General features: G+C 44.9%; 1 protein-coding gene across 1 annotated transcript in view; it reads right to left on the bottom strand.

Annotated features, from left to right (window-relative positions):
- LOC128337958 (protein eyes shut homolog) overlaps nucleotides 1–25224 on the bottom strand; it is a 219504-nt gene that overhangs the window by 118412 nt on the left and 75868 nt on the right. Inside the window, exon 4 of the mRNA XM_053279776.1 lies at nucleotides 130–323. Coding sequence (XP_053135751.1) covers nucleotides 130–323 — 194 coding nt within the window. The remainder of the gene's footprint in view (nucleotides 1–129; nucleotides 324–25224) is intronic.

Here is a 25224-nt window from a genome sequence, read left to right on the forward strand (position 1 = left end):
TAAACGCCACTTACAGAGATAATATTGTGGAAATTTGTATTAGAATATGAAAGAATAACTGCAAAAACTGGCTGTTGCTTATCAAATATTTTGGCTTTTCACATGAAATCTCTTAGACATTATACTTACATTTGCCATATCAGTGCATGTGCCTCCATTTCGACATGGTCTTGATAAGCATTCATTGACATCCATTTGACAGTCATGACCTAGGAATCCAGCAGGACAATCACAAATGTATCCAGAAGGATTATTATGGCATACCCCTTTGTTCTGGCATGGCTGGGAATTACAAGGCTCAGTTCTGTCTTCACAAAATGGACCTTAAAACAAATAAATAAGCCAGAAAACAAAAATGAAGAGGCTGTTTGTAAAGAAATATCTTATTGTTCTGTCTTGCCCTGCCTTCCACAAGAGTATTGCAGAAAAAGGTTGTACATCAGGCTATTAAGATATTGGAAAACACACCATCTTTGCTATATTTTCCAATGCAAATTATCTCCATGGAGTGTGTAGAACTCCATGGAGAAATTTTGCTAATCTTATTATTATTATTTTCGTTTCTGCTTTAGTCAACATTTCTTGAACATGTCACCTAAGAACTTCAAAATTTATCTTGAAATTTCAGTGGCAGGTTAGGGATGCATGAATCAGAGACCTATTTTTATTCATTTCCTAGTACAAACAGAAGTCTTGTTATGGGATGTGCAGAAAAACACTAAGGATTTTTGTTATTTTTTCAGGAGCCTCTATTTTTATTCCACACTTCTGGAAGATAGAATAATTTACATTTTAAAAAGACTGTTAGGGGAAGGGAAGGTAACAATAGCTTCCATCAGGACATTCAAGCTAGCACTCTTCTCACTTTTTCCTCTCAATTCATTCTGTTTCTTGCTGTGCCACCATAGATGATTATCCTTAGTGAGGGCTGGCTGCTACTGCTGATCCCCTTTCACAAATGGAGAATCGGGGAATGTGAGAAGTCATTTTCTTTGGCAGTGGCAGCTCCCACCTTCATTGGGTAGAGCTGCTGCTCTCACCATTCACTGATGAGGAGGCTGGGAAGAGAAGGAGATGCTATTGCTGCCCAGTCCTTCAGCAGTCTCTCCTTCCACTCCACTCCCCTCCCCACTGGTGAGTGAGATTTTGCCCAGAAGCCCCTATATCATTGCAGGGTTAACTGGGAAGAATACGAATTTGAATACAATGAAGATTTATATATCGCTTTTCAACCAAAGTTCCCAAAGCAGTTTACATACAGAAATTAATTAATTAATTAAATGGCTACATGTCCCCAAAGGGCTCCCAGTCTAAAAAAGAAACATAAGAAAGACACCAGCATCTGTCACGGGAGGAATGCTGTGCAGGGGTTGGATAGGGCCAGTTGCTCTCCCCCTGCTAAATAAAGAGAATCACCACTTTTAAAAGGTGCCTCTTTGCACAGGGAACCCATTTACAGATGAGAAGAGCAAATGAAAAGCCCATTTGCAGATGAGAAGAGCAGAAGAAGGCCATGGTGGCACAAGTCTTTTGGCTGATAGGCTTGCACCAGTCTTACTCCTGCAAAAACCTGGGCACTAGGCTTCAGGGCCAAGCTGGGAGGCCTCCCCGGGGCACTTTGTCCCTGAGCCAGTGCCTGACCTGGATGACCCTTGATGCCATCTCTGCTACTAGCATAAGAAGCTAAAAAATACTGATTGAGGCAGATCCCACAATCAGTGGGAGCCGCTTGGGGAGGGTTTGTGGGGAGAGCAGGCTTAGCCCGCTCTCCCCGCAGATGAGCAGTCAGTCTGCTCCGGGCGGCTGCAGCGGCCGCCCACACAACTGCCAGCTCTGTCACGAGCGCGCAGGACATGCTGGAGAGACCCCCGAGCTGGGAGGCTGCTTTTGAGCCTCCCAGTCAGGGGTCTACTCATGAGTTGCCGCAGCGTGGAGCCACATGCAGCAACTCACGATTGCAAAAACCAGGGTTGCAGAGCGCTTGCTCTGTAAACCCGGTTTAAGCATTGGGCTACTTAAGCAGGTGACCCGCTTAAGAAGTACCGGGCTCGCAGCTGAGCCCGGTGGTTCTCACGATGGTAGAAAAACAGACTAGCAGAGGCTAGCCCAATTTTCTACCATCGTGTGAATAGCCTCATTATCTTTAAAGTAGTAACAATTTATATGGATGATAGTGACAATTGTTTCCTTCACTTCATGTTCAATAGTTTTCTAGGGACATATTAATGGACTAGATTGATATTTGGTGTAATCCAGCAAATCCATTCTAATTTGAGGCATCAGTTTCAGAGAAAACAAAGCCATCTTCAGTAGAGGTTTTGCTCTATGTCCTGCCTCCATCAGATATTAAATTGGTCAGGGCATGGGAAAGGACTTCTCAGTGGTGACACTTAAGCTTTGTTGCTCCCTTCCATGGGTGGTCTATTTTACCCCTTTGCTTACAGGCTTTTGGCAAACTATTATCCACAAATGTTTTTTAAATGATCTGATTCACCACTGATGATATTGACGATAAGTGACACATATTGACGTGTCACGCATGCGTTACATGGGCATTTCACTCACACAAGGGGATTTTGCTGTGCTTCCCTTCCCTCTGCCCCCAATGTTTCCCCAGAGCATGTCCCTGAAGGTCTCCCAACCCTCAGAGATATATTTGGGGGGGGGGCATCAGTGGCAAAGAAGGAAGGAAGGATTGGTGAAGATTAACTCTCCCCCATTGCACAAGTGAAACATGCTTGCTACATTGACAGTGGTCAGCATGTAGCCCAGTGATTTTTATCATCTGTTATTGCTGTTGGCATTATGATTGTGGCTTTAATCAATGAGCATTGTTTTATAAGCTTCACCAATTAATTTCTTTTTATTTTTAAATTACAAGCTAGTTTGTTGGTTACTGAAAAAAGCATGTAAATGACAAAATATAAATAAGCTAACAAACCAAACAGCATACCACCAAAACTTCTTGTTATGGTGTTTTGTGGTAAGAAAGAAAAAAAATCAGGAAAATATACTTTGTTTTGAGACTGCTATTTATTCTCCTGGTTTTTAAAGTCTCATCATTGGCACTTGATCATTCTTTAGGAAATATGTAACACACATATGTTCTTAGCTAGTTAGAGAACTGCAAAGTAAGATAACTTATTTCACACTTTCCTGTGTATAACTATCCAATAATGCAGAGCAGAACACAACTATTTTTACGGCTGAACTGAAAGCATAGGGAGAAAGCAAGCCATAATACACTGCTGTGTTACTCCTGATACATCTTTCTGTAAAAATGAGAAAGTATGGAGATTATCTTTAAACCACTGTATCTTAATACCGCTTGAATAAATTTATTTTGTCAGACTCTAATGAAATCTTAAGATTTCTGAGGCAGTTATGCATAAAAGAAAATGCTTTAGGACACTGCATATGTTACATCCATATGAATTTATTTCATCTACATGATTAAAAGGACAAAGGAACTGTGCTGAAAAGGCATGATCAAGTAGGACACTGATTTGCTCTTAATTTTTCTGCATTGACTGGTTGCTAGGAGCTGGGCTCAAGAAGGAGAGATTCAGCCCTTTCCCCGGGGGCAATTCTAGGTTATGTACATGAGCTCAGTGTCTTGTGAGCAATTTCATGCTGATGTACATGCTCAAATGGGTCCTTCATCCTCTGTGGGAAAGCCCAGATCTTGGGGTTGAAGGCCTCAGAATACCTATGGGAGGGGTTGTCCATCACCCTGATCTTCCTCCTAGGTGGGATATAGATCATTATCACAGCCCTTCTCCGAAGGCCTGTGACTCCCCCTCCTCTGTGCCACAGAACAAAAAATGGAAACCTCATTCCCAACACAGAAGACAGCACAAAACATAGTCCAAAAAAGAATAACTGACCCGGAATCTGCCAATCAAGGTGCCAGGTGCCGATGCTGCATTATTGGAACAATTTGCTTTCCCATACACTGAGCTGACACACACAATTAAGACTCCATTGCAACAGCAACAGCAGCAGCACCCTTTGCAAGCACACCCATAAGATGAGCACACATGCTGTTTGTGGCAACAAGGACTGGCTCGTGTGTCAAGACAACCTTGGAAATGAGCTGCCAGTCTGTGCTGGACAGATCACCCAATACCAAGCCACACCTCTTTTCCAGGGCATGTATGTCCGCCTCTTGCTCCTTCAGGTGCTGGAACAAGAGAAAGGTGGAGTTCCAGTAGGTCTGAACATCCTGCAGGATCAGGTGTTCAGGTAAGTGGAGTTCACACTGCCTCTATCTGAGCATCCACCTAGCCTTCTCTCTCTGGTGGAAGTGGGCTGCTAACTTGTGGCATTTCTCCACAAGCACAGCCATGACAGCATCAGCGTCTTCAGCAGGGAGGCCTCGACATTGCCTGTCCTTAGCCTCCTTGAGGCCAAGCGCATCCATCACAGTCAGGTGCAGAGTGTGTGAACATAAACTGCAGCTGATGGGCCACCCTCACCACATGAGCACCATGGTCAGTAATCAAGAAGCCTCAGTGAAGTTTTGGCTGCCTGGTCAGCCATTCCTTCACCTGGTATCTGATACTGCCGACAGCTTATCTGCTGTGTAATCAGTGTCCATCAGCTCCACATGCAGCACAGCCCACCTGAGGTTTGCTGCATGGGAGGTGCTGGCCCTGCCACCACCAGTAGATGTCCCCTCTCTCTCCTGCCCCAACCAGTGTGATGTGAGAGACAGGAAAGCATCGTGCATCCCACTACAGCTGGTCCATAGATCTGTAGTGACATGCATGCTGGTGTCAGGCCCTGCTAACTCCAGCAGCCCCAGCACGAACTTCCTGCATGCCCACTACTGTGGGGGCACCACCCACCTGTTGAAGGTGATGCTTGCAGGGATCTTGTAGTTGGGGGCAAGCAGTTGGAGTAGCTGGCAGAAGCCAGCATTCTCCACAATATGGAATGGATGGTGGTCCAGAGCCATCATCTCACCAATGGCCCAGGTGATGAGATGAAACTCTGGACAACCAGACCTCTTGCCTACTGACAGCACCCACTGAGCAAATGGCAACACCCCCTGCTTGAAAGCAGGAGCGTGTGCCTTGCCACCACTAGTCAGGGGCACACCAGGTAGCTAGCACTACGAGCAAGAGCAAGGATTCCTGGGTGATGACACATTGCAAGTGCCTCATCATCACAAACCTCCCAAGATGCTTAGGGTCCTTACACCTGCTGACCTGTGCCATGCAGTAGGTGCAGGCAGCATGTGTATGGTCATTTTGGCATAGCTCAAAGTGGCCCCACATCATGCTGCTGTTAGTCCTGGACCATTTTGGTGGCGGTTGTGGTGGTGCTCGGATTGTTGGTCACTGCTGGGGACCACCCACACCCCTACCGCTCTCTATCCAGGGCTGAAAAGGTCCAGGAACAACCTCCTACTCCTCAGCAGGCAGGGAGTCCACCTCACCAATGGGGATTGGTGAGGATGGAGAGATCTATTTCAGGTGGCTGAGTTGTGGGAGCAGGCAGCACCAGATAGGTGAGCCTGAATGCAACAACCTCTAGGGGGACAGAGACAATGGGGAGTAGGCCCCTCTCACTGCCCTCACCCCGACCAGCATCACCCCTCCCCCTGCCTGAAACCCTACTCCTAGCTCTGCCCTGCACCCACCTGCCTTCCCTCAAACTAGGCCCTATTTAAAAGAAAGCTCTCTAACCTAAAACCAAGGGGTCACTCTGTGGGGCCTCTTCTTCTTTCAGCATCCAGCCTCTTCTTCTTTCAGCATCTTCAGCTCGACACTGACCAGGAGAGAGCTCAGGCAATCAGGCCAAGCAGCACAAATGCACTCAACAGCCAGGGTTCCAGCAGGAAGGCCCAGTGGCAAGAAGACCCAGCGGAGTCGGGGGTCCAGGAGAGTGGGGGTCCAACAGAGCAGGCCCGGCCAGGCAGGACAGGGGCCCAAGCAAAGCAAGTCAGCAGCAACAGAACAAGGCAGCAAGGCAAGGCATCAGCAATGCCAGAAGGCAAGGCAGCTGTCTTCCTCCCTTTTTTTGAGGCCGGTCTGGTTTGCAATCAAAGCAGTCGAACTGGCCTGGTTCAAATTGAATTGGTTTGGCAGACCCCTAGCCCAAACTTCCACGGTTTGTAAAATAGACGTATGGATGATTTTCACCGAGTGGATCAGTTTGGACAATACACTGACTGGCCTATTTAAACACATGGGGAGGAGTGTGGGCACAAACACCTCTCCCTCACTCACTCAGTGCATCAGGGCCTCAAGCAGCTACAGTCAATGAGCCACCTCTGTCCACAGTAATACGGAAGCTGTTCATTGCTGTATATCTTCAATAATGGTATACACACATACAATTACTTCACATCTTCTGAAAAACGGTGAAGAAAGAAAGAAACTTACTAAGATGTTAGTGGTCAGACAAAAAGATTAACCAATGGCTATCCATCATATGGCGAGCACATGTAGAGAAATAGGAGAAGCACCCCCTCAGCATATGAAACAAATTTCAACACCTCATGAACAATAATATTTGTGAGGAAAATCCTAGTTCTTCATGAATAAAACTCTTACTACTCCTATTGACACCCTCATGCTGCTTTAGTGCAATGGTTATACAGTTCCTGTGCCTTCACTTCTCCTACTTTTTGCCTAACAGCAGAAAAGCTTAAGAAATTTGTACTCGCATAAAAATAAAACAAAGAAAGCTATAGGTCTATTACATACGGCTACGACCGGGGCATAAATCTGTCATATTATAGCTTTAGAAACCATTTTGAGCTTAAACTGGAGAAATGTTGCTTTTTCTCAGAAATTAAGATAATTTGATCTCTCTCTAGAGCATAGGCCAAATGCCTCTTAACCTTTTCCTGTAATAAGCTGTTATACTTTGCAGTGTGGCCTTCTAATCACTAATTTAGGCTGATACAAAAACAAGTAGAATGGATTTTCTTAACTAGGGCACCGGTAAAATGGCACTGATTTCTCAGGGGAACCGTGAAAGGAAACTGCAGTCTAAAGGAAATCCTATAAATGTAAGAAACATTGCTGAAACAGCCAAAAGTATAGAGGGAGTATATTCTGAAACTTTTCCTTTAAAACATGAACTTACTTTTATGAGCAACAGATTTTGCACCATTCACATCAAGTTAGCAGGAAGGTCCCAAGTGTAAAGAGAAGCTATCAATACATACTAAGGCTCTACACATGATCAATGTGCAGAGCCAAAAGGAGTTCTGCGGGGAGAGCAGGCTTAACCCACTCTCTCCGCAATCAATGACCCCTCCCCGGGCAGGCAGATCACCTGCCCAGACAAGCAGCGGCTTCGCTCCAATGCTCCTGCACCCAGATGCGGCTCGCCTGGGTGCTCTGGGGGGTTGGGTGAAGGGAAGCATCGCCATGTAGCGCATCACTCCCAGAACCTCAGTAATGCACTGCATGAGTGTGTGCTGCATTCCTGGGATCCCCCTCCCCAAGAGTGCCCGCGGTGTCTGTGAGCAGCCACGGCAGACACCCAATCATGAAAATGAGGTTAACGGAGCACTTACTCCATTAACCAGATTTAAGGGGGCGGGAATTAGGTGGGCTTGCCACCGTGGAGCCACCGGGCTTACCGCCAACCCGGTGGCTCTCATGAGTGAGCACAACTGGGCTAAGGGAACCCAGCCTCGTTTTGCTCACTTATGAGAATCGCCTCACTGAGCCTTATCTAGAAATGGCTGAACTCCCTTGTCTAAAAAACAATTGTGTTAGGTTTTTTGGTTTTTAAAAAAGTATTATTAGGGAAAACTCACAAGCTCAAATGGGTGCATATCTTATTCTTCCAGTCACTGCTATCCCCTTTCAAGCAAAATATCATAACTTCAAAAGAGGGAGGTGATAATCAATAAAAAAGAATGGGTTCCTGGATAAAGGAGAAGTCTTCATTTCCTAACACAGAGAATTGAATTGTCGTTTCCGCCCACCCACCTACCTCCTGAATGGAAAGGAGCATATGATTCCATGCTTCCTGGAAGCAAAGATGTTTCCCTGTTTCTACCAACCATTCCCACTCCCTTTTCAAAATTAAACAGTTTTTTACTTGAGGAGGAGGAGAAGGAAGTGACAGGGGCAGTAGCAGCCCATATGGGCTGGTGGGGAGCAGAATATGAGCTACAGGTGTGGCTATCCCACTCTCCTCTCCCCAGTCTGGCTGCCTCGCTCTGGCTCACCTCCCCTGACACAATGTTAGTCCCAGGCATGCAGGTTGGTCATTTGCCCAGGTTGAGGAACCAGGTGAATGACCAGCCTGTTTGCCTGGGGTTAACATCATGGTGAGGGAGGTGAAGCAGGCAAGGCAGCCAGGGAAGGGAGAGGAGAGTGGGAATGAGCTGTTCCTGTGACTCATTTTCCACCCCACCCCCACCCCATGTGTATGGGCTACTATTTCCAACATCAGTCATGGCTGAGGCCTCAGGAAAAAACCACAATTTATCAGAATCACCCATGTCTTTTGAGGAGAACAAAAGGTCACTTTCCTTTGAGTCCTTGAGAGGTGCAGCGCAGATTCCACTGGGAAATGGAGTTTTTTCCTGAAGCTGAAGCTTTTGGAAAAAACTAGCAGTCTCAGATGCCCTTGCACCACTAAAGGACCCCTAGAAGAAAGGTTTAAGGAAAGGAGAGAGAAAAACACAAGCCTTTTAAACACAAGCCTCGGAAGGGATGTGTGTATTCCCTTTGAGAGAAATCAAGCAACGTGGAGCCCTGTTCCTTGCTCCCAGCCATTAAAGGAGAGACGGCAGGAAGCAAAACCAAGCCTCAGACTGAAACAGCATCATATCTTGTTTCATATTTAGCTTTTACACCACATACACCTTCTTTAAAGATCACCTGACTAGAATAATTTGCACAAGTTATTTGAGTAAAGTCAGTATCTAGTCCCTAAGCTACAATAAACAATTTTGTTTAGCCCATTTGGATTCCCTATTTGTTCCATTCTTTTCTCATTTCCCTCATAAATGGCCTCATTCTTCCCAATTTCTTCCCAAGCATGATTATTACTTATACAGATGAGATCTTAGAATTTCCAGGTGTGTATGTGTGTGTGTAGTAAGAAGAGGAAGTAATAATTTCAAAACAATAAAAGTGTCTCTTGAAGGAGAGAGAGAGAGAGCGCGCGGAGGGAGGTACTGTTTGCTATACTCTTAAGAAGTTGTCATGGAGCAGACAAAATGAAATCTCAACAATGGACAGCTCTGCTAAGAAACCAAGAAGCACACAAATAATGTTCCTTCAGAATAAATACAGCTCTCTCTTCAGATCAAGTAAGCACCCAACTGCAGCATCTAGGGGAAAGGGTCTATGATATGCAATACACTGTGCAACCTGAAATCAGACCTCTTTCAGTTAAATAGATTTTAACCTTTCCAGTGCAATTTGTGGGGGGCAAACTGGCCCTGTGAAATAGCAGATAGTCTTGTTTACATCATTAGTACATCATTAGTAAACAGATTTACAAACAATCATGGGCGTAACTATCATTAGGCAAGGGAGACAGTTTTGGGGCCCGCTGCCTTAAGGGGCTCCCCAGAGACATGTTGCATGACTCTCCATTGCCCGCTTGCCCAGCCCCAAGGCCCCTCAGCCAGTCCCCCTTGCCCTGTTCTCCCTATCTCCTGCTTTTCCTGGCCGGCAATCTAAGCAGCCTGCAAGTTGCTAGAACTCTTTCTCTCTCCGCTTCTCAGCTGATCGGTGGGTGAGCGGGGCTTCCAGAGAGGCCTATGCATAGGCCTGACTGAAGCCTGAAGCTCTCCAGGCAGCAAGCAAGGAGGCAAGCAGATTGGCCAGTGCTGGCTGCCCTTATCCACCACTGTTCTCTGCAGACCCTCTGCCCAGCCCAGCCAGCCCAGCCTTTTCCTTTTTGTGGTTAACCCCCTCACCCCATATAGGGATTTGCTTGCCGTAGGGCTTTGATATGGGGGGTGGAATTTGCTGGCTTAAAAAAAAAAAAACGATCTAAAAGTCCTATAAGTGGCTTGTTTCATGGCAGAAAATTACAAAAATTTCTGGAACAAACAATATTATATTTAAATTTATTTATTCATTCATTCATTTATAAATGAGCTTATGTTCAAGTTGTTTTGAAACCCAGAAGGTCTGAGTGAGAACTGTGAAGCATGTGTTGTGCTTTTATTTTATTTTTCTTTAAAAATGCCAAGCTGGTTGGACATGTCCAAAAACCTCACTCAAACTATTTACAACTGTATGTCATCAGTCAATATGATTCTGTAATGATATGCAATGTTAAGGAGGCCCTGCACATGCTGATTTGCCCCCCAGCCCCACACCCACTAGGGATGACCCTGCTTCTGAACACCTGCAGAGAGTGGTTCTTCTCTCAGTACAGTGAAAGACCACAACCAGCCCTGCTTCCACATTGGGGAGCAGGGAGAATAACTTTTTGGATAGACTAGGGCGTAACTTCAGGAGCTCCTTGAGCCCTGGCATTTCTCATCTAACTTAAACTTTTACCAAGAAGAGGCAGATTCCTCATTCTCTCCTCCCCCGTTTTTCTCCTGGGGAATGGTGCTAATTCTTGCTCTTTTCTCTATTTCTCCCCACCTATCTTCCTTGCTTCAGTGGGACTTACTGGTCTCCTATAGGGAGCAAAATATGCTAGGAGCACAATTAGTTTGGTTTGCTTTACATCTCTGAGCATGTGCAATCCTATATGCACTTACCAGGGAAGAATCTCAGACAGTTGAATGCAAAGCAGTTTATTTTTTAGTAGACATGCTTTCCTTGCTAGGAAGTCCTTTAGGTTTCAATGAAATGTACTTCCAGCTAAATGTGGTTAGATTTGCTGCCTGAGGCTGCAATTCTCCACACACTTACCGGGGACCTTTACACACAGCAGGCTTTACTGCAGGTTTACTGGCAGGCTTTACCGAGAAACTGAAGTTGTCCCAAAGAACCAACACAAAATAGTGGATTAAAAAAAACAACAGATATAAATCAGGCTATACTCTAACGAGCAGTGAAAACCTGAATTGCGTGTGAACTGCTCCCCAATAACTTGCAGGGACGTCAGGGTAAATCTGTCCAACATGTGAATGCAGCACCTCCATTCTAGAGGAGAAGATGTGCTTTAAAAGGCCCGTATGAAAAACCTCCTGGAATAAAACTTTACTGAAAACATACATAGGCTCACACTGCATGCATGGTTGAAAGTCTCCTTTGCTAATCTGCAGCGAGGGGCCTATTTCAATAAATAGTGTTTCTAGTGTTTTCTAGGCATCAAAAATAGCACAAATATATAGTATTCAATGTATATCACTATATATTGTGAAGTGTGTGTGTGTGTTCAGTGAAATGTATTTCCAGGCAGCATACTTATTTTGAGGGACTGGGGTGTGCAGAGGCCCTGGACTCTGAGGCGAGGCCCATTTTAAAATGTCATCTCTGTGCCCACTCCAACCTTGCTACGCCCCTGCAAACAATATTTGATATCTGAACTGAAAGTAGGGGAAATTTGCATGTCCAGAAAACTGCTAGTTTTCTAGTGCACTGATCTTCATTTGATCTTCATGACTCAGAAGGGTCTAACAACCTAGACCCCATCAGTGCTATGGCCATTTTATTTCATTCCTTAAAAAAAAAAATTGGTGAGTGAGAAAGCATGGCTACAATGGGGAAAAGCCATGCAGAATGAGGTGGAGGGTCTAAAATGGCTGCTGCAGAGCACTTGAGAATTAGTAGCTGGTGTTAGTCTGGTCTAGGCTGTATGAGGTAGTGAGAAGCAGAGGGGTAGAAGAGAGTGGCGAGAAAGAAAGCATAAAGAGAGAAAAAATGGGTCTCGTGTTAGAAGTTGGTGGAGTTCATGGCAGAGCACTGGGTCTGAAAAGCTGAGACCACTGTTCCAGCATATTCCATTATAAGCTACCTGATGATCTGGCTATGTTGGTATATTATTGCAAGACCATTGTACCACATTAAAAATTGTCCATATGAGTTGGTCCTTAGAAAAAGAATTACAGAATCAACTCAAAGAGTGGTAAGTATCCTGAAGCTGGGGAGAACAGATTGTCCTTCTAATTAGGGGTGTGCACGGAACCGGCTGGTCCAGTCCAGTTCGAGTCTGGACCAGACCCGAATCGGACCAGGCAGTTCGGTCCAGCACCCTCGCAACCACCACCACCCCAATTCTGTTCAGACTGGGTGGGTGGGTTCACAAACATTTTTTTAAAAAACATTTTATATCCCGCTCTTCCTCCAAGGAGCCCAGAGCGGTGTACTACATACTTAGGTTTCTCCTCACAACAACCCTGTGAAGTAGGTTAGGCTGAGAGAGAAGTGACTGGCCCAGAGTCACCCAGCTAGTATCATGGCTGAATGGGGATTTGAACTCGGGTCTCCCCGGTCCTAGTCCAGAACTCTAGTCACTACACCACGCAGGCTCCACTTTTTTTAAAAGATAAAAAATAAAAATTTTACTAACCCCCTTCGGGGGAGTTGCTGGAGGCAGTGGTGGGGTTCACTGAGGTTCCCCCTCCCCCCGCTGGCCTCCCTTCATGCTAGGGATGTGCAAAACGTTTTGGGTACAAAACATTTTGCACTTGAAACGACCCGTTTTGGGTGTTTTGTAGAGAAAACAAAACGCCCATTTTCCAAATCCAGAAGTTTTGTACCCAAAACAAAACATCCCTGTTTTGGCTACAAAACGTTTTGTTGTTTTGGACCTCTATTTTGTGGCAATCTCTGAGTCAGTCTCCATTTTGTGTTTGACATCTCTTTGAATTTCCCACCCTTCCAGCCTTCCGATTGGTGACCTAAAGCATGGGCTGACCTGCTGACGATTCCCTCCTTGTTCCTCATTGGCTCTTTTGCCTCTTGCCACTCTTTACTGACCCCACATTGGCCAGGGGAAAAGTCAAAGAAGGGGCAAGGGTGGGGGAGTTCAAGGAGGGATTTTCAGTTCATTCAACATGTTAGTTACTCATTCGCCATTCTGCTTTTCTGCCTCATTGAAGAGAAAGAGAAAGAACTAGTTTGCATTGCATGGTATACCTCAAGTTGCCATGATGATGCCATTTCATTGCCTATGCCTGCCTGAGCCCAGCCTGCCAGCCTGCTATGGCTACTGCATGCCAGCCTTGGAATGGATATATGTGCTGCATTGCTTTTTCCTCCATTTTTTTCACACCCTTGAGAGAATAGCTACCTGCCTTTGCCTGCTGTGTCTGTCTGTGCCAGCCACCAGTGCCACCAGCCCCAGACCCTGTGACCACTGGCCAGTGGCCACCTGGCCAGACACTTCCTTTCCCCCCAGATTTTCAAGGCTTTTGCCCCAGTCCCCACAAATCTGAAAACTGAGAAGAAAATTGAAGAGTAGACTCAGAGACCAGACCACAGACAACTGGACACACCTAGACTGAATGAGTGTACCCCCCTTTTCACACACACAAACACACTGGAATTCTGTATTTTGGGTTTTTTTCCCCTTTTTGGAGGGAGGTTTGAGGTTGCAAGTGAATTTAAAAAGTTGTGTTTTTGGTTTAGTTTAGAAGAAGTTTAAGTTTAGAAGAGGTTCTGTGTGGGAGGGATCCCCATACTAGTAGGTGGTTAAGGGCAGTGTAGCCTTGTGTTTTGTTTTGTTTTAAAAACCATTCTGTCTCTTTCTCCATTCCAAAGATGTGGGGGTGGTGGCAGTACTTTAAAAAAAAGCACAGAAGCCTGCCCTCTGCCCCATAAATGATATTCTCTGCTCAGCAGCCTATTGTCTGATCTTCCCTAGTCACTATTGTTGTATTAGTTAATTGTATCTATTCTGGGAACTAGTTGTATGGTTTGTATCTGCTTGTGTCTCTGTTCCCTTACTGCTCCCTATCTGTTCCCTTGTATCTGTTTCCTAGTTACAATGTATATATATTATGCAATTCAAATGCCTTGGATGGTTGTTGTGCTGTATTTTGGGGACCTCATGGATGGGCATTCTGGTTCTCTCTCTCTCTCTCTCTCTCTCTCTCTTTGTGGACTTCTTTGCAATGAAGATTGGGTCATATTGTGACTTCTAGCATCATCATCATCATCATCATCATCATATTCTTCAAGCTAGATTGCTTGCATAGGTTGTGTGGTGCCACAGGCTCCAATTTGTTGGAGAAATTTGAAAAACCGCACCATTATTTGCTATGGGAGAAATCTTAAAATTCAATAATTCACCAAAAATCAGCCCTTTGCCCAATGCTTCTGAAATTTGGGTGGCAGCTCCCACCCATTGGGCACTACCACCCCCACCCACTAGTTTTGCCCCAGGGCTATTTTTTAAAATCCAAAACATTTAAAATTCAGATTTTGCAATTTCAAACAAAGACAAAAATTGGGGTGTTTTGGATTGACTGATTTCGAACAAAAAACAAAATGGGGGTGTATTGGATTCGGGCCAAAAACATGACAGAAAAACAAACAAACCGGACAACCCACTTCATGCCTCTACTGGCTGTTTGGTTGGCTCTTCGGCCCGTTCAGGCCTTCCTCCTCCAGCACAGTGGCCATTTTGGAGGACTCCGTGCCTGCACAATTGGCCTCTGTGTGGCCTGGGTCATATGGACCCAGTGTGACCAACTCATATGGACAATTTTTATGTGGTACAATGGTCTTGCAATAATGTACCAACATAGCCAGATTATAAACTAAGTTAAAGTTTTAAAAGTTTTTTTTAAATTTTTTTTTTTTAATTGTTTGCGAATGCCCCGTACAGTCAGGGTTTGACCCCGAACAGTCAAACTGAACCAGTTCGACATCGAGCACATTCAACCTCTAACCTGTTTGCACATCCCTACTTCTAATGTAGGAGTGTCAAACTGCAGCCCTCCAGCTGTTGTTGGCCTCTCCCATCATCCCCAGTTACAGTGGGCAGAGATGATGGGAGTTACATGCCAACAACAGCTGGAGGGCAGCAGTTTGACACCCCTGTTCTAATTCTTTTGTACTTTATACCAGCTGCTCCCTAAACAAGCTGGCTGATCTACACTACATGATTCCTCAGAAGCACAGAAAAATAGCAAATTGAATATCTGAAATATCTGCTTTATTCAGGGTCAGATATTTGGTCCATCAAAGTTAATACTGCCTATGCTTACAGGCAGCTCTTTGGGGTTTCAGACTGGTGCTTTTTGAGCACTAGTTGGAGAGGCCAGGAATTGGACCAGGAACCTTTGGTGTGTGCTTTATCATTGAGCTACACTCCAAAATGTAATCATAGGAGTAGACTTCAAGTTCCTTTGGAACTTGAAGTCTACTCCGATGATTACATTTTGGAATGTAGCTCAAAATGTCCTTTCTCTCTCTCCCTCTCAGCACGTTCCTAGCCCTTATGTTTGTAAAGATGTGTGTGACAGCAATGTCTTCTAACATTTCAGAGGTGTCTGAATACAATTTTCAGAGTAGCAGTGAGGCTTCAGCATTCTTGTTCTTCCATGTGAAAAGACAAGCAAAGTTAGAATAGTTAGAACAAGTTAGAATAGTTAGAATAAGTTGTGCAGAGAGAAAAAATCATGTACATTTTCCTAATTTGCATAATGTACATTGGTTGCAGAATCCAGCATTTTTTGACACAGGATTTGGATTGTTAAGAGTATTTTATTTTATTTAGTGTGGAGTACACCTGTATTCTACCAAAGACAACCAGGAGTTGACACCTACTCGACGGCACACTTTACACATAACTCAGATCTGTGATATCTGATGGCAGTTCTACATGGTAGAAACAAAATACAGAGTGAATCACCGTATGGATTAACCCCTTTTGGAGAATCACAATATCACTACCAGGCATTCTTCCACATGGCTAGCCATTCTCCACATTACAACTACAATATGTAGGTTAGGCTTAAAGCAGGCTTCCTGTCTTTATTTCTGTGTTGTCTCTTGTAGAAACAAGTTGCTAGTCCTCACAAGTTAGCACAGGGGAAAGAGTGCTTGCATAAGGCTGTATATGTTTTGAGTAGTCAACAGGCCAGTAAGCTTAATGTCCTTTCCAGGCAAATTGATGGAAAGCATCCTCAAGAATAAAATTGCAAAGCACATAGAACAACAGGCCCTGCTTGGAGAGAACCAGTATGGTTTCTGCAAAGGTAAATCTTGCCTCATGAACCTTCTGGAGTTTTTTGAGGGTGTCAACAAGTGTGTAGATAAGGGTGATCCAGCTGACATAGTATACCTGGACTTCCAAAAGGTTTTTGACAAAGTTCCTCATCAAAGACTCCTGAAAAACTTAGCAGGGATAAGGGGACAAGTATATATGTGGATTGCTAACTGGTTGAAGGACAGGAAACAAAGGGTAGGTATAAATGGAGAGTTTTTACAATGGAGGGAAGTAAGAAGTGGGGTCCCCCAGGGATCTGTACTGGAACCGGTGCTTTTTCATTTATTCATAAATGATCTAGACATAGTGGTAAGCAAAAATTGCAGATGATATCAAACTCTTTCAGGTAGTGAAACCCAAAACAGATTATGAGGAGCTCCAAAAGGATCTCTCCAAACTAAGGGAGTGGGCAACAAAATGGCAAATGAGTTTCAATGTTGGCAAATGTAAAGTGATTCACATTGGGTCAAAAAACACCAACATCAAGTATACGTTGATGGGATCTGAGCTGTCGGTGACTGATCAAGAGAGGGATCTTGGGGTCGTGGTGGAAAGCTTGTTGAAAGCCTCAACTCAATGTGCAGCAGCTATGAAAAAGGCCAATTCCATGCTAGGGATCATTAGGAAGGGGATTGAAAATAAAACAGCTAATATTATAATGCCCTTATACAAAACTATTGTGCGGCCACACCTGGAGTACTGTGTACAATTTTGGTCACCACATCTAAAAAACGACATTGTAGAAGTAGAAAAGGTGCAGAACAGGGCAACCAAGATGATCAGGGGACTAGAGCACCTCTCTTATGAGGCAAGGCTACAACACCTGGGGCTATTTAGTTTAGATAAAAGATGACTGAGGAGAGACATGATAGACATCTATAAAATCATGCATGGACTGGAGGAAGTGGATAGAAAGAAATTCTTCTCCCTCTCACATAACACTAGAACCAGGGGTCATCCAATGAAATTGATTGCCAGGAAATCTAGGACCAACAAACGGAAGTATTTTTTCACACAACACGTAATCAACTTGTGGAATTCTCTGCCACAAGATGTGGTGACAGCCAACAATCTGGATCACTTTAAGAGGGGTTTGGATAACTTCATGGAGGAGAGGTCTATCAACGGCTACTAGTTGGAGGGCTATAGGCCACCTCCAGCCTCAAAGGCAGGATGCCTCTGAGTACCAGTTGCAGGGGAGTAACAGCAGGATAGAAGGCATACCCTCATCTCCTGCCTGTAGGCTTCCAGTGGCATCTGGTAAGCCTCTGTATGAAACAGGATGCTGGACTAGATGGGCCTTGGGCCTGATCCAGCAGGGATGTTCTTATGTTCTTAGGGTGGAAAAGAATATACCTGGAGGGAGGTATAAGAATATCAAATTATATGGATGTTTAAATATCCCTTGTCTATGATGGTATGGCTAGGACCCCAGCAGAGGAGCAGTGAGACTTGTTCCATTCTCCAAGTCTATTTGCCCACTTGACATACAAAGAAAACAGACAGACCCAAAATTTAAAACACAAGCACACAGATTTATTAGTATTATACAGGAACACAGTCATGCCAGTATAGTAAAGATGAAGAATGTTTTCAACATTCTGCCATTATAAGCCCTGAAGATTCTATTGGATATAAAATCAAAAGTGTCCATCCAATCACCATGACACTTTGCACATATCACCTAGGGTACAAGAGACAAATTTGGTGCAAATCTGGATGCTTTCTAAGCAAAGCCTCTGAAGAAGGTCTTAAATCAGAAAGGTTCGTAGGGGGATTAATTCTTACAACAAACATGGAAATTGCCAGAAAGCCAGGAAATTTAGGACCAGAAAAAGGAGGTACTCTTTCACATAACGCATAATCAACTTGTGGAATTTTCTGCCACAAGATGTGGTGACAGCCAACAACTTAGATGGCTTTTAGAGGTGTTTGGATATCTTCATGGAGGAGAGGTCTATCAACGGCTACTAGTTGGAGGATGCCTCTGAGTACCAGTTGCAGGGGAGTAACAGCAGAAGAGAGGGCATGCCCTCCACTCCTGCCTGAAGGTTTCCAGTGGCTTCTGGTGGGCCACTGTGTGAAACAGGATACTGGACTAGATGGGCCTTGGGCAGGCCCATCCTGCGGGGCTGTTCTTATGTTCTTATGCTCTCAGATGGATAGCGTCTGCAAAACCTTGTCAATGCAAATTTTGAAAAATATCAGTATCTATATATTTACACTAACTCTTGCTATTTTATCTTCTTTCTTGGATAATGTTTGCATTTAAACATATATTGTGGTCACTGAAGCAGAACTTTCAATTGTATTGGGTGTTTGTGTACACACTATACATAATCCTGGAGAGCAACTGAATGCTGGTTAGGAAGGAAAATAGAAGCAAACTAATCTGAGGACATAATATTACCCAGGATTTATCTGCAAAGAGATTCATTTTGTAGGAAGCTTTGAAAGTTAATTGATAAAAATAACCTTTTTCAGTTTCCTGGTTTTATAGACAAGAAGCTAGGTCACATTTCTGTTGTATTGCTGGCAAAGGCGGGGGGGGGGGGAACCTAATCAAATGATGCCCTGATGCTTAGAAGAAAACATAATTCAAATATGATAAATTTCTATACCTTCAAAATCTCAGATTTTGCTGCAAATAAATTGCCATAGGTTATGGTGGCTTAAGATACCCTTCTATGTGTTCTTTCATTCGTATGATTTTCTGACTTCTCATTATACACTAGGCTTCACTCTTAATAATGCACAGCTCTCAGCCCCATACACATTACTTAGAGTGAAGTTCCAATGAGTTAAATGAGTTTTACTCCCTAGTAAATAACTGACATCCTAATGAAGCAAACATGCAGCGGGAGGCTATGTCCTTGCAGCAGGAGGCTTCCCCATTACTGCAGTGTGTGTGTGTGTGTGTGTGTGTGTGTGTGTGTGTGTGTGTGTACATGGGGGTACATGGGGGAACAATTGTAGGTGTTCTTCCTTGCTTCCAGATGTGCTCTTTGCCTTCCAAAGAGGGCCATATCAGTTTATTTCAGTCTCTAAATCTGAATTTTGTGGTAGGATTTGTGATCCTTTGGTATAAAATTCCTGGTGACCCGAGTTCATACCCCCATTCAGCCATGATACTAGCTGGGTGACTCTGGGCCAGTCACTTCTCTCTCAGCCCCACCTACTTCACAGGGTTGTTGTGAGGAAAAACTCAAGTATGTAGTACACTGCTCTGGGCTCCTTGGAAGAAGAGCAGGATATAAATGTAATAAAATAATAACAACAACAAGAAGAAGCAGCTTTACTGGGAACAGCCTATATTCTGCGATGATATCTATAACAACAACAACAACAACAACAACGACAATAAAATTCAGCCATCCCAGGTCCTTGGGAAGGACTCGATGTCTGGATAAAACAAACCAGTCAATAACACCTGTCTGACTGTGTAAACAAGAGATAATAATTTTTAAAAACACATTTTAATTGACTGAGATATCAGTTAATAAAATCATGGGTTTTTTTGTATATTCTTGTTCATCTGGCTTATGGATGAAATAATGGATGGAGGAATGAGAGAGAGAGATAGTCCCTCTAACGTTCTTTACCCCACATGTAGATGGCAAATTATGGGGGGGGGGGATTCCAGTGATTTGGAGGGTGACTGAAATGTATGCAGAAGGGTTTGAGCAGCTTACCAATTAGTTGTGACAGCACAACACTTTAAGTGGCACAGGTTTGTTCTTTAAAAGCATGTATTTTGTTTCCATTGCAGGCAGCATCAGAACACCTCTCTGTGGCTGATACTCTGACTAGTGAAGCAGACATGCTTTCAGGGACTGTGTGGATATGCACCAGGAGCCCTCATGAAGCACCCCCATCCCCCCGATATGTGCACTCTTTGCAAAAGCTCTTTGAGTACTGAGTGTTCCCCATGCTCTGGAAGTGTTCTGTAGGATTGGAGAGAAACACAGTGCTGACCCTTATGGAATTGCATGAGGGCTTCCAGTATATCTCCACCATCCCTTGAAGCATATGGACCTTATTAGTCAGGATGTTAGCTTTTGGTTCCTTCCTGGCAGCTCCCATTTTTGCCACTTTATGCACTGGAATCCGGACACTTGCTGTGTGAATAGGTGGCCTGGCCTGTTTGCCCTAGCCTGTTTGCCCTAGCCTGCTGCCTTGTGCAAGGAGCACAAGGCAGCAGGATGAGCCTATTGGCTTATAGGGGCTGAGGGGGTGGAGCCCAGGTGGACTGTCCTTTCTCCTCAGTCTGTTATTTTCAGACAAGGAAGAAGGACGGGTGCTCTGCTGCTCATCCACAGAAGCAGCGGCAACTTTGAGCAGCGGCCACCATGAGCCCCTGGTGGCGCAGTGGTAAAACTGCTGCCCTGTAACCAGAAGGTTACAAGTTCGATCCTGACCAGGGGCTCAAGGTTGACTCAGCCTTCCATCCTTCCGAGGTCAGTAAAATGAGTACCCAGAATGTTGGGGGGCAATATGCTAAATTATTGTAAACCGCTTAGAGAGCTCCAGCTATAGAGCGGTATATAAATGTAAGTGCTATTGCTATTGCTATTGCTCTTGATAGTTTGGTGACCTTGGAAGCTGACAAGAAGGGAACTGAACCTGCACCTGTGGACCTGACCCACAAAAATGACAAAGTGGGGCCCAAACCAGCTGCACCCTCTGAGGGAGGCTGAGAGCTGGCAGATGCTGGTACTAGTGAGTCAGCTCATGGGTTTGGGCCTTGGGGCACGGGGCCCTATGGGCAGCCCCCGGGCCGCCTTGGGTGGCATTGTGGCACTTTTTCCAACTGTCCCCTTAGGGGGCTTGTAACCAGGTATGGCAAGGGGCAACCCCTATGGACTCAGCCAGATGGCCTGTGCCACCTGCTTCGTGTCCTGTGGTGCTTGTCCCTTCACAGGAAAACTAACTATGTGGCCAGACTTCCCTTCCACTGGGGGATCATCTCATGCCAGCCATAAAAGAGCACATATGGTGAGGAAAGTTTGTAGATGTCTTCCAGCTTTTATTCAGGGAACCAGAGTCTGTGCCCAAAGAGGGTGAACATAATAGGGATCAAGAAAAGACCAAGAGGAGACCCTTGGAACACAACTGGACTAACTGGTTGTCGGCTTTCACAGTTTACATGGGAGGGGTCTTACAAATTCAGCCTGCCAAAGGTCTGGCCTTATTTATTTACTTATTTATTACATTTTTATACTGCCCCATCCACAAGCTCTGGGCGGTGCACTTCATGAAGTATTTAGTGAAGTACTTTGACATAACACACAGGGGCTATATGGACTTTGTGGGCAACTTATGGCAGAGATATGACCAGGCGTTTAGGATGTGGGCAGCTTTGAATCCCATGATTCCATCAGATAAGCAGCACCAGGAGCTGTGGCTCCAGATCATGACCCTGTCCAGACCAATGCAGGGAGAAAGGTCCGACACTGGACACATCATGTCTAAGACCCCTGCAGTGCCCGCTAATGCTATGGCTGCTGCCCAGGGTGTTCAAAGCTCCCTGGTATGTCGAGAGTTTAACAGCACACATGCACACCTTGCAAGTTCCGTTACAAGTGTGGTTTCTGCAGGGGTGAGCAACTGGGCACCAACTGCCCACAAACTAAAGGTTTCAAAAGTGGGTTTAGGGACCAGGCCTCAGGAAATGGGGAGTCTCCTCCCCACTGAGGTAATGGGAAAGGGTCCCAGACCAATTAAGTTGTGGGTTTTAGCTCACCTTTTGTGAGATTATCCATGACTGGCACAAGCCACATATTTGTTCTCAAGTTTTAATTTTGGTTTTTGTATTCCCTCTGTACTCACAAGAGTGCACCAGGAATCCCCAAACTTAAAATAAGCCCAAGGTATGGAGGCAGTGGTAGAGTGGAAGAAATAGAAAGAGTTGCTCTAGGGTGGGTGTTGTTGATCCCATTTACTTCATTCTCTCTGCTCACATTGCGGATTTTGCCACTGGTAGTGGTTCCCAAGAAGGTGCCTGGGGAATTTTGTTTGATACACCACGTGTCTTCCCCCCGGAGCTCTTCAGTGAATGATGGCATTCCTATTGCTATTGCATTGTAAAATTTTATTAGTTTTTACAATATCTTAACAATCCAATTACATTTAATTAAGTAAATACTGACTTCCCACTTAGCAGTCTGCATGGTTAATATTAGCTATATATATAAACCATTGCATTGGAATGATGGCATTCCAGCTAAGCAGTGCTTGGTCAGATACACATCATTTGACAAAGCAGCGCAATGGTTCGCTCTTGTGGGCAGTGGGCATTGGTAACAAAATGTGGCATTGGATCTGTATTTTGCCTTCTGCAAGCACACCCCAGTGATTTTTGACCTGCTTGGTTTTTCTTTCCAGGGCCACTATTACATTGACCAGGCCCTACCGATAGGCTGTTCTGTGTCCTGTGCTACTTTCAAGGTGTTCAGCTCCATGTTGGAAAGGGTGGTTCAAAGCAGGTTGGGGCTGAAGACTTCAGCACAAATTACTAGATGATTTCCTTTTTGCTGGACAGGGTGGCCCTGACCCAGAGGCGTATCTAGGGAAAATAGCGCCTAGGGCAAACATTGAAATAGCGCCCCCTGTCCAAGCATCTGACACCCGTCTTTCAGATAACTTTACCATAATATCAGCTGAAAAATACAAGTCAAGCTCGTTAATCTTTTAATATTTCAAAAACTATTTAGCAGTGGACTTAGCCAGACCAAAAAATGCTGGAAAGCTACAAATTTCAGTATGTGGGGGCTCATGAAATACCCAAATACTATGTGGAGATGTACTTGGAAAACTAAACAGAAGTGCCTGTCTAATTCTCTAGTATGCATTGTAGCATCACCATTACATAAGTTTTAAAAATCAATGGAGAATTTGACTTTTCCCAGATACTCTGTAAATAATTAAAGGATATGCAGAGGAAACTGTGTCACTGCTTGGAATATATTCTAGTCTTTCAGAAAGACAGTTAAAATGAGAGAAAGAGAGCAAGAAACTCCCAGTGGGCCTTAATATTAAGGGTTTCACACTGATTCAAAGACAAACTCACCATTAATAGCCATATTAGCAAGACATCACATTTAACTCACTTATCACAAGAAGCAAAGTAAGAGCAAATGAATACAATCCTAGCTCTTAAGCGTCAGCTCAGTATTCACAAGCCCTGATTCTCTGTACATAGTGCCAATCTGAATATGTGTACAGTGTCTTATATTATTTTTATTATTATTATTTTTACCCGAAGCTACTTTGGGGGGCTTCCTAAAGGCTGGGGGGGGGTTTGCAAAGATTCCCCCTCACCCCGCTGGCCTCTAGGGCCTCGCAGGGACCATTTGAGCATGTGCAGTGGCCGTTTTTAAAAATAATCTTTTTTTATTTTAAAAAAAAGGCCACTGAAAACAAAATGGCCACCGCGCATGCTCAAATGGCCTCTGCAAAGCCTGGCATGACCTAGAGCCTCACAGAGGCCATTTGAGCATGCACGGTGGCCATTTTGTTTTTGGCAGCCATTTTTTAAAAAAAAATCAATTTTACAAAATGGCACCCCCCTTCAAGTGGTGCCAGGGGCATGTGCCCTGCCTGCCCTACCCCTAGATACGCCCCTGCCCTAACCAATGTGCCCATCTGTTAGAGCCAAGGCAAGACTGAGAGACATGCCCCCCGGCTCACATTTCTGAGCACTGAACTGGATACACAAGCAGATTGCTCCAAGCTAAACAGAAGAAATAAGACACACTGGGTCAGATGTTGGCAGAGTGTAGGGGAGCTAGCAAAGTCATGCAGCAGCAGCTGCAAAGCTTGATAGGCCACCTGAATTTTGCATGCAGAGTGGTGGCCCTGGGCCGAGCCTTTTTATGGTGCCTCTGTGAAACCATGGGGGGGTGTCCAGGAACTCACTTCTGGATCTGGGTTACTGTGCTCATGAGCGCAGACCAAACTCTAGGCTTTATGCAACAAGATTTCCTTCTGGCACAGCACACAACTGCTGGAGGCTGACCGACAGGTACACAGCTGGCGGCTCCGGCTTTGGGGTCCATTTCAGAAGTGCATTTGTGTGCAAAAGGTTATTCCTAGAATGTTTTCCCGAAGTAGTGGTGGTTCATATCTGCACCAACCTTTTCTGGGACTCTTTGGTCAGATTTTGATGTGACAAACAAGCCACGATGCAGGTCATCAACTGCCAAACATCTAAGTCAGCTAGGGTCATGAGCATAGTCCAGGCCTTTGTGCTGATTTGCCTGATGCACAACTTATTGTTTGTTGCCAAGCATGTTCCTGGACTTCAGAATGGCCTTGTGGATGCACTGTCTCAATTTCAGGTACAGTGTTTCTGCCAGCTTACCCAGAGAGCAGCACAGGAGTCTGACCTGATGCCCAAGTGGCTCTGGAATCTTGGCACATAGAAGCACACAAGGCCATCCATGCCTCCCTGGCCCTGACTACAAGGGTGGCCCACAACAGGAAGTGTCAGGAATTTAGGTACTAGGTAGTACTTGAACAGCACTGGCCGACACCTCCTGAACATCTGATGCAATATTTGGTGCATCTGCTGTCCCGGGGCTATCCTCCAGAATTTTGGCTGCCCACCTGGTGGCTTTGTATTCTACTCCAAATCAAGGGGCTGGCAGGATCACATGGGGGATTTCAGGATCCAGCACATGCACTTGGAGGGCACTGGGGTGGCCCAGAGTGAGTGGTGGTGTAGTGCACATAGGGTACCAGCCACTCCCATGGGGTTGCTAAACCATGGGGTACAGGGTTCTGTTGTTTCTGAGGTGGTCTGAGTGTAGATTCTATGGTAGCAAATGAGAGTGGATTCATGGTTTGTACATATTGAAAATCTCATTTGCTACCAGAGAATCTACACTCACCTCAGAAACAACAGAACCCTGAACCCCATGGGCTAGAAACCCATGGGGGTGGCTGGCACCCTCTGTTCACTACACCACCACTCACTCTGGGCCACCCCAGCAACCCCCAAGTGCAGTTATGGGGCTGCTGAAACCTACATGATTTCCTATGGAAAACTTCAACAATTCACCAAAAACCAGCCCTTTGCCCCATCCCTCTGCAATATGGGTGGTAGCCTCC

This window comes from Hemicordylus capensis, chromosome 1 (genome assembly GCF_027244095.1).
Source record: "Hemicordylus capensis ecotype Gifberg chromosome 1, rHemCap1.1.pri, whole genome shotgun sequence".
Taxonomy (NCBI): domain Eukaryota; kingdom Metazoa; phylum Chordata; class Lepidosauria; order Squamata; family Cordylidae; genus Hemicordylus; species Hemicordylus capensis.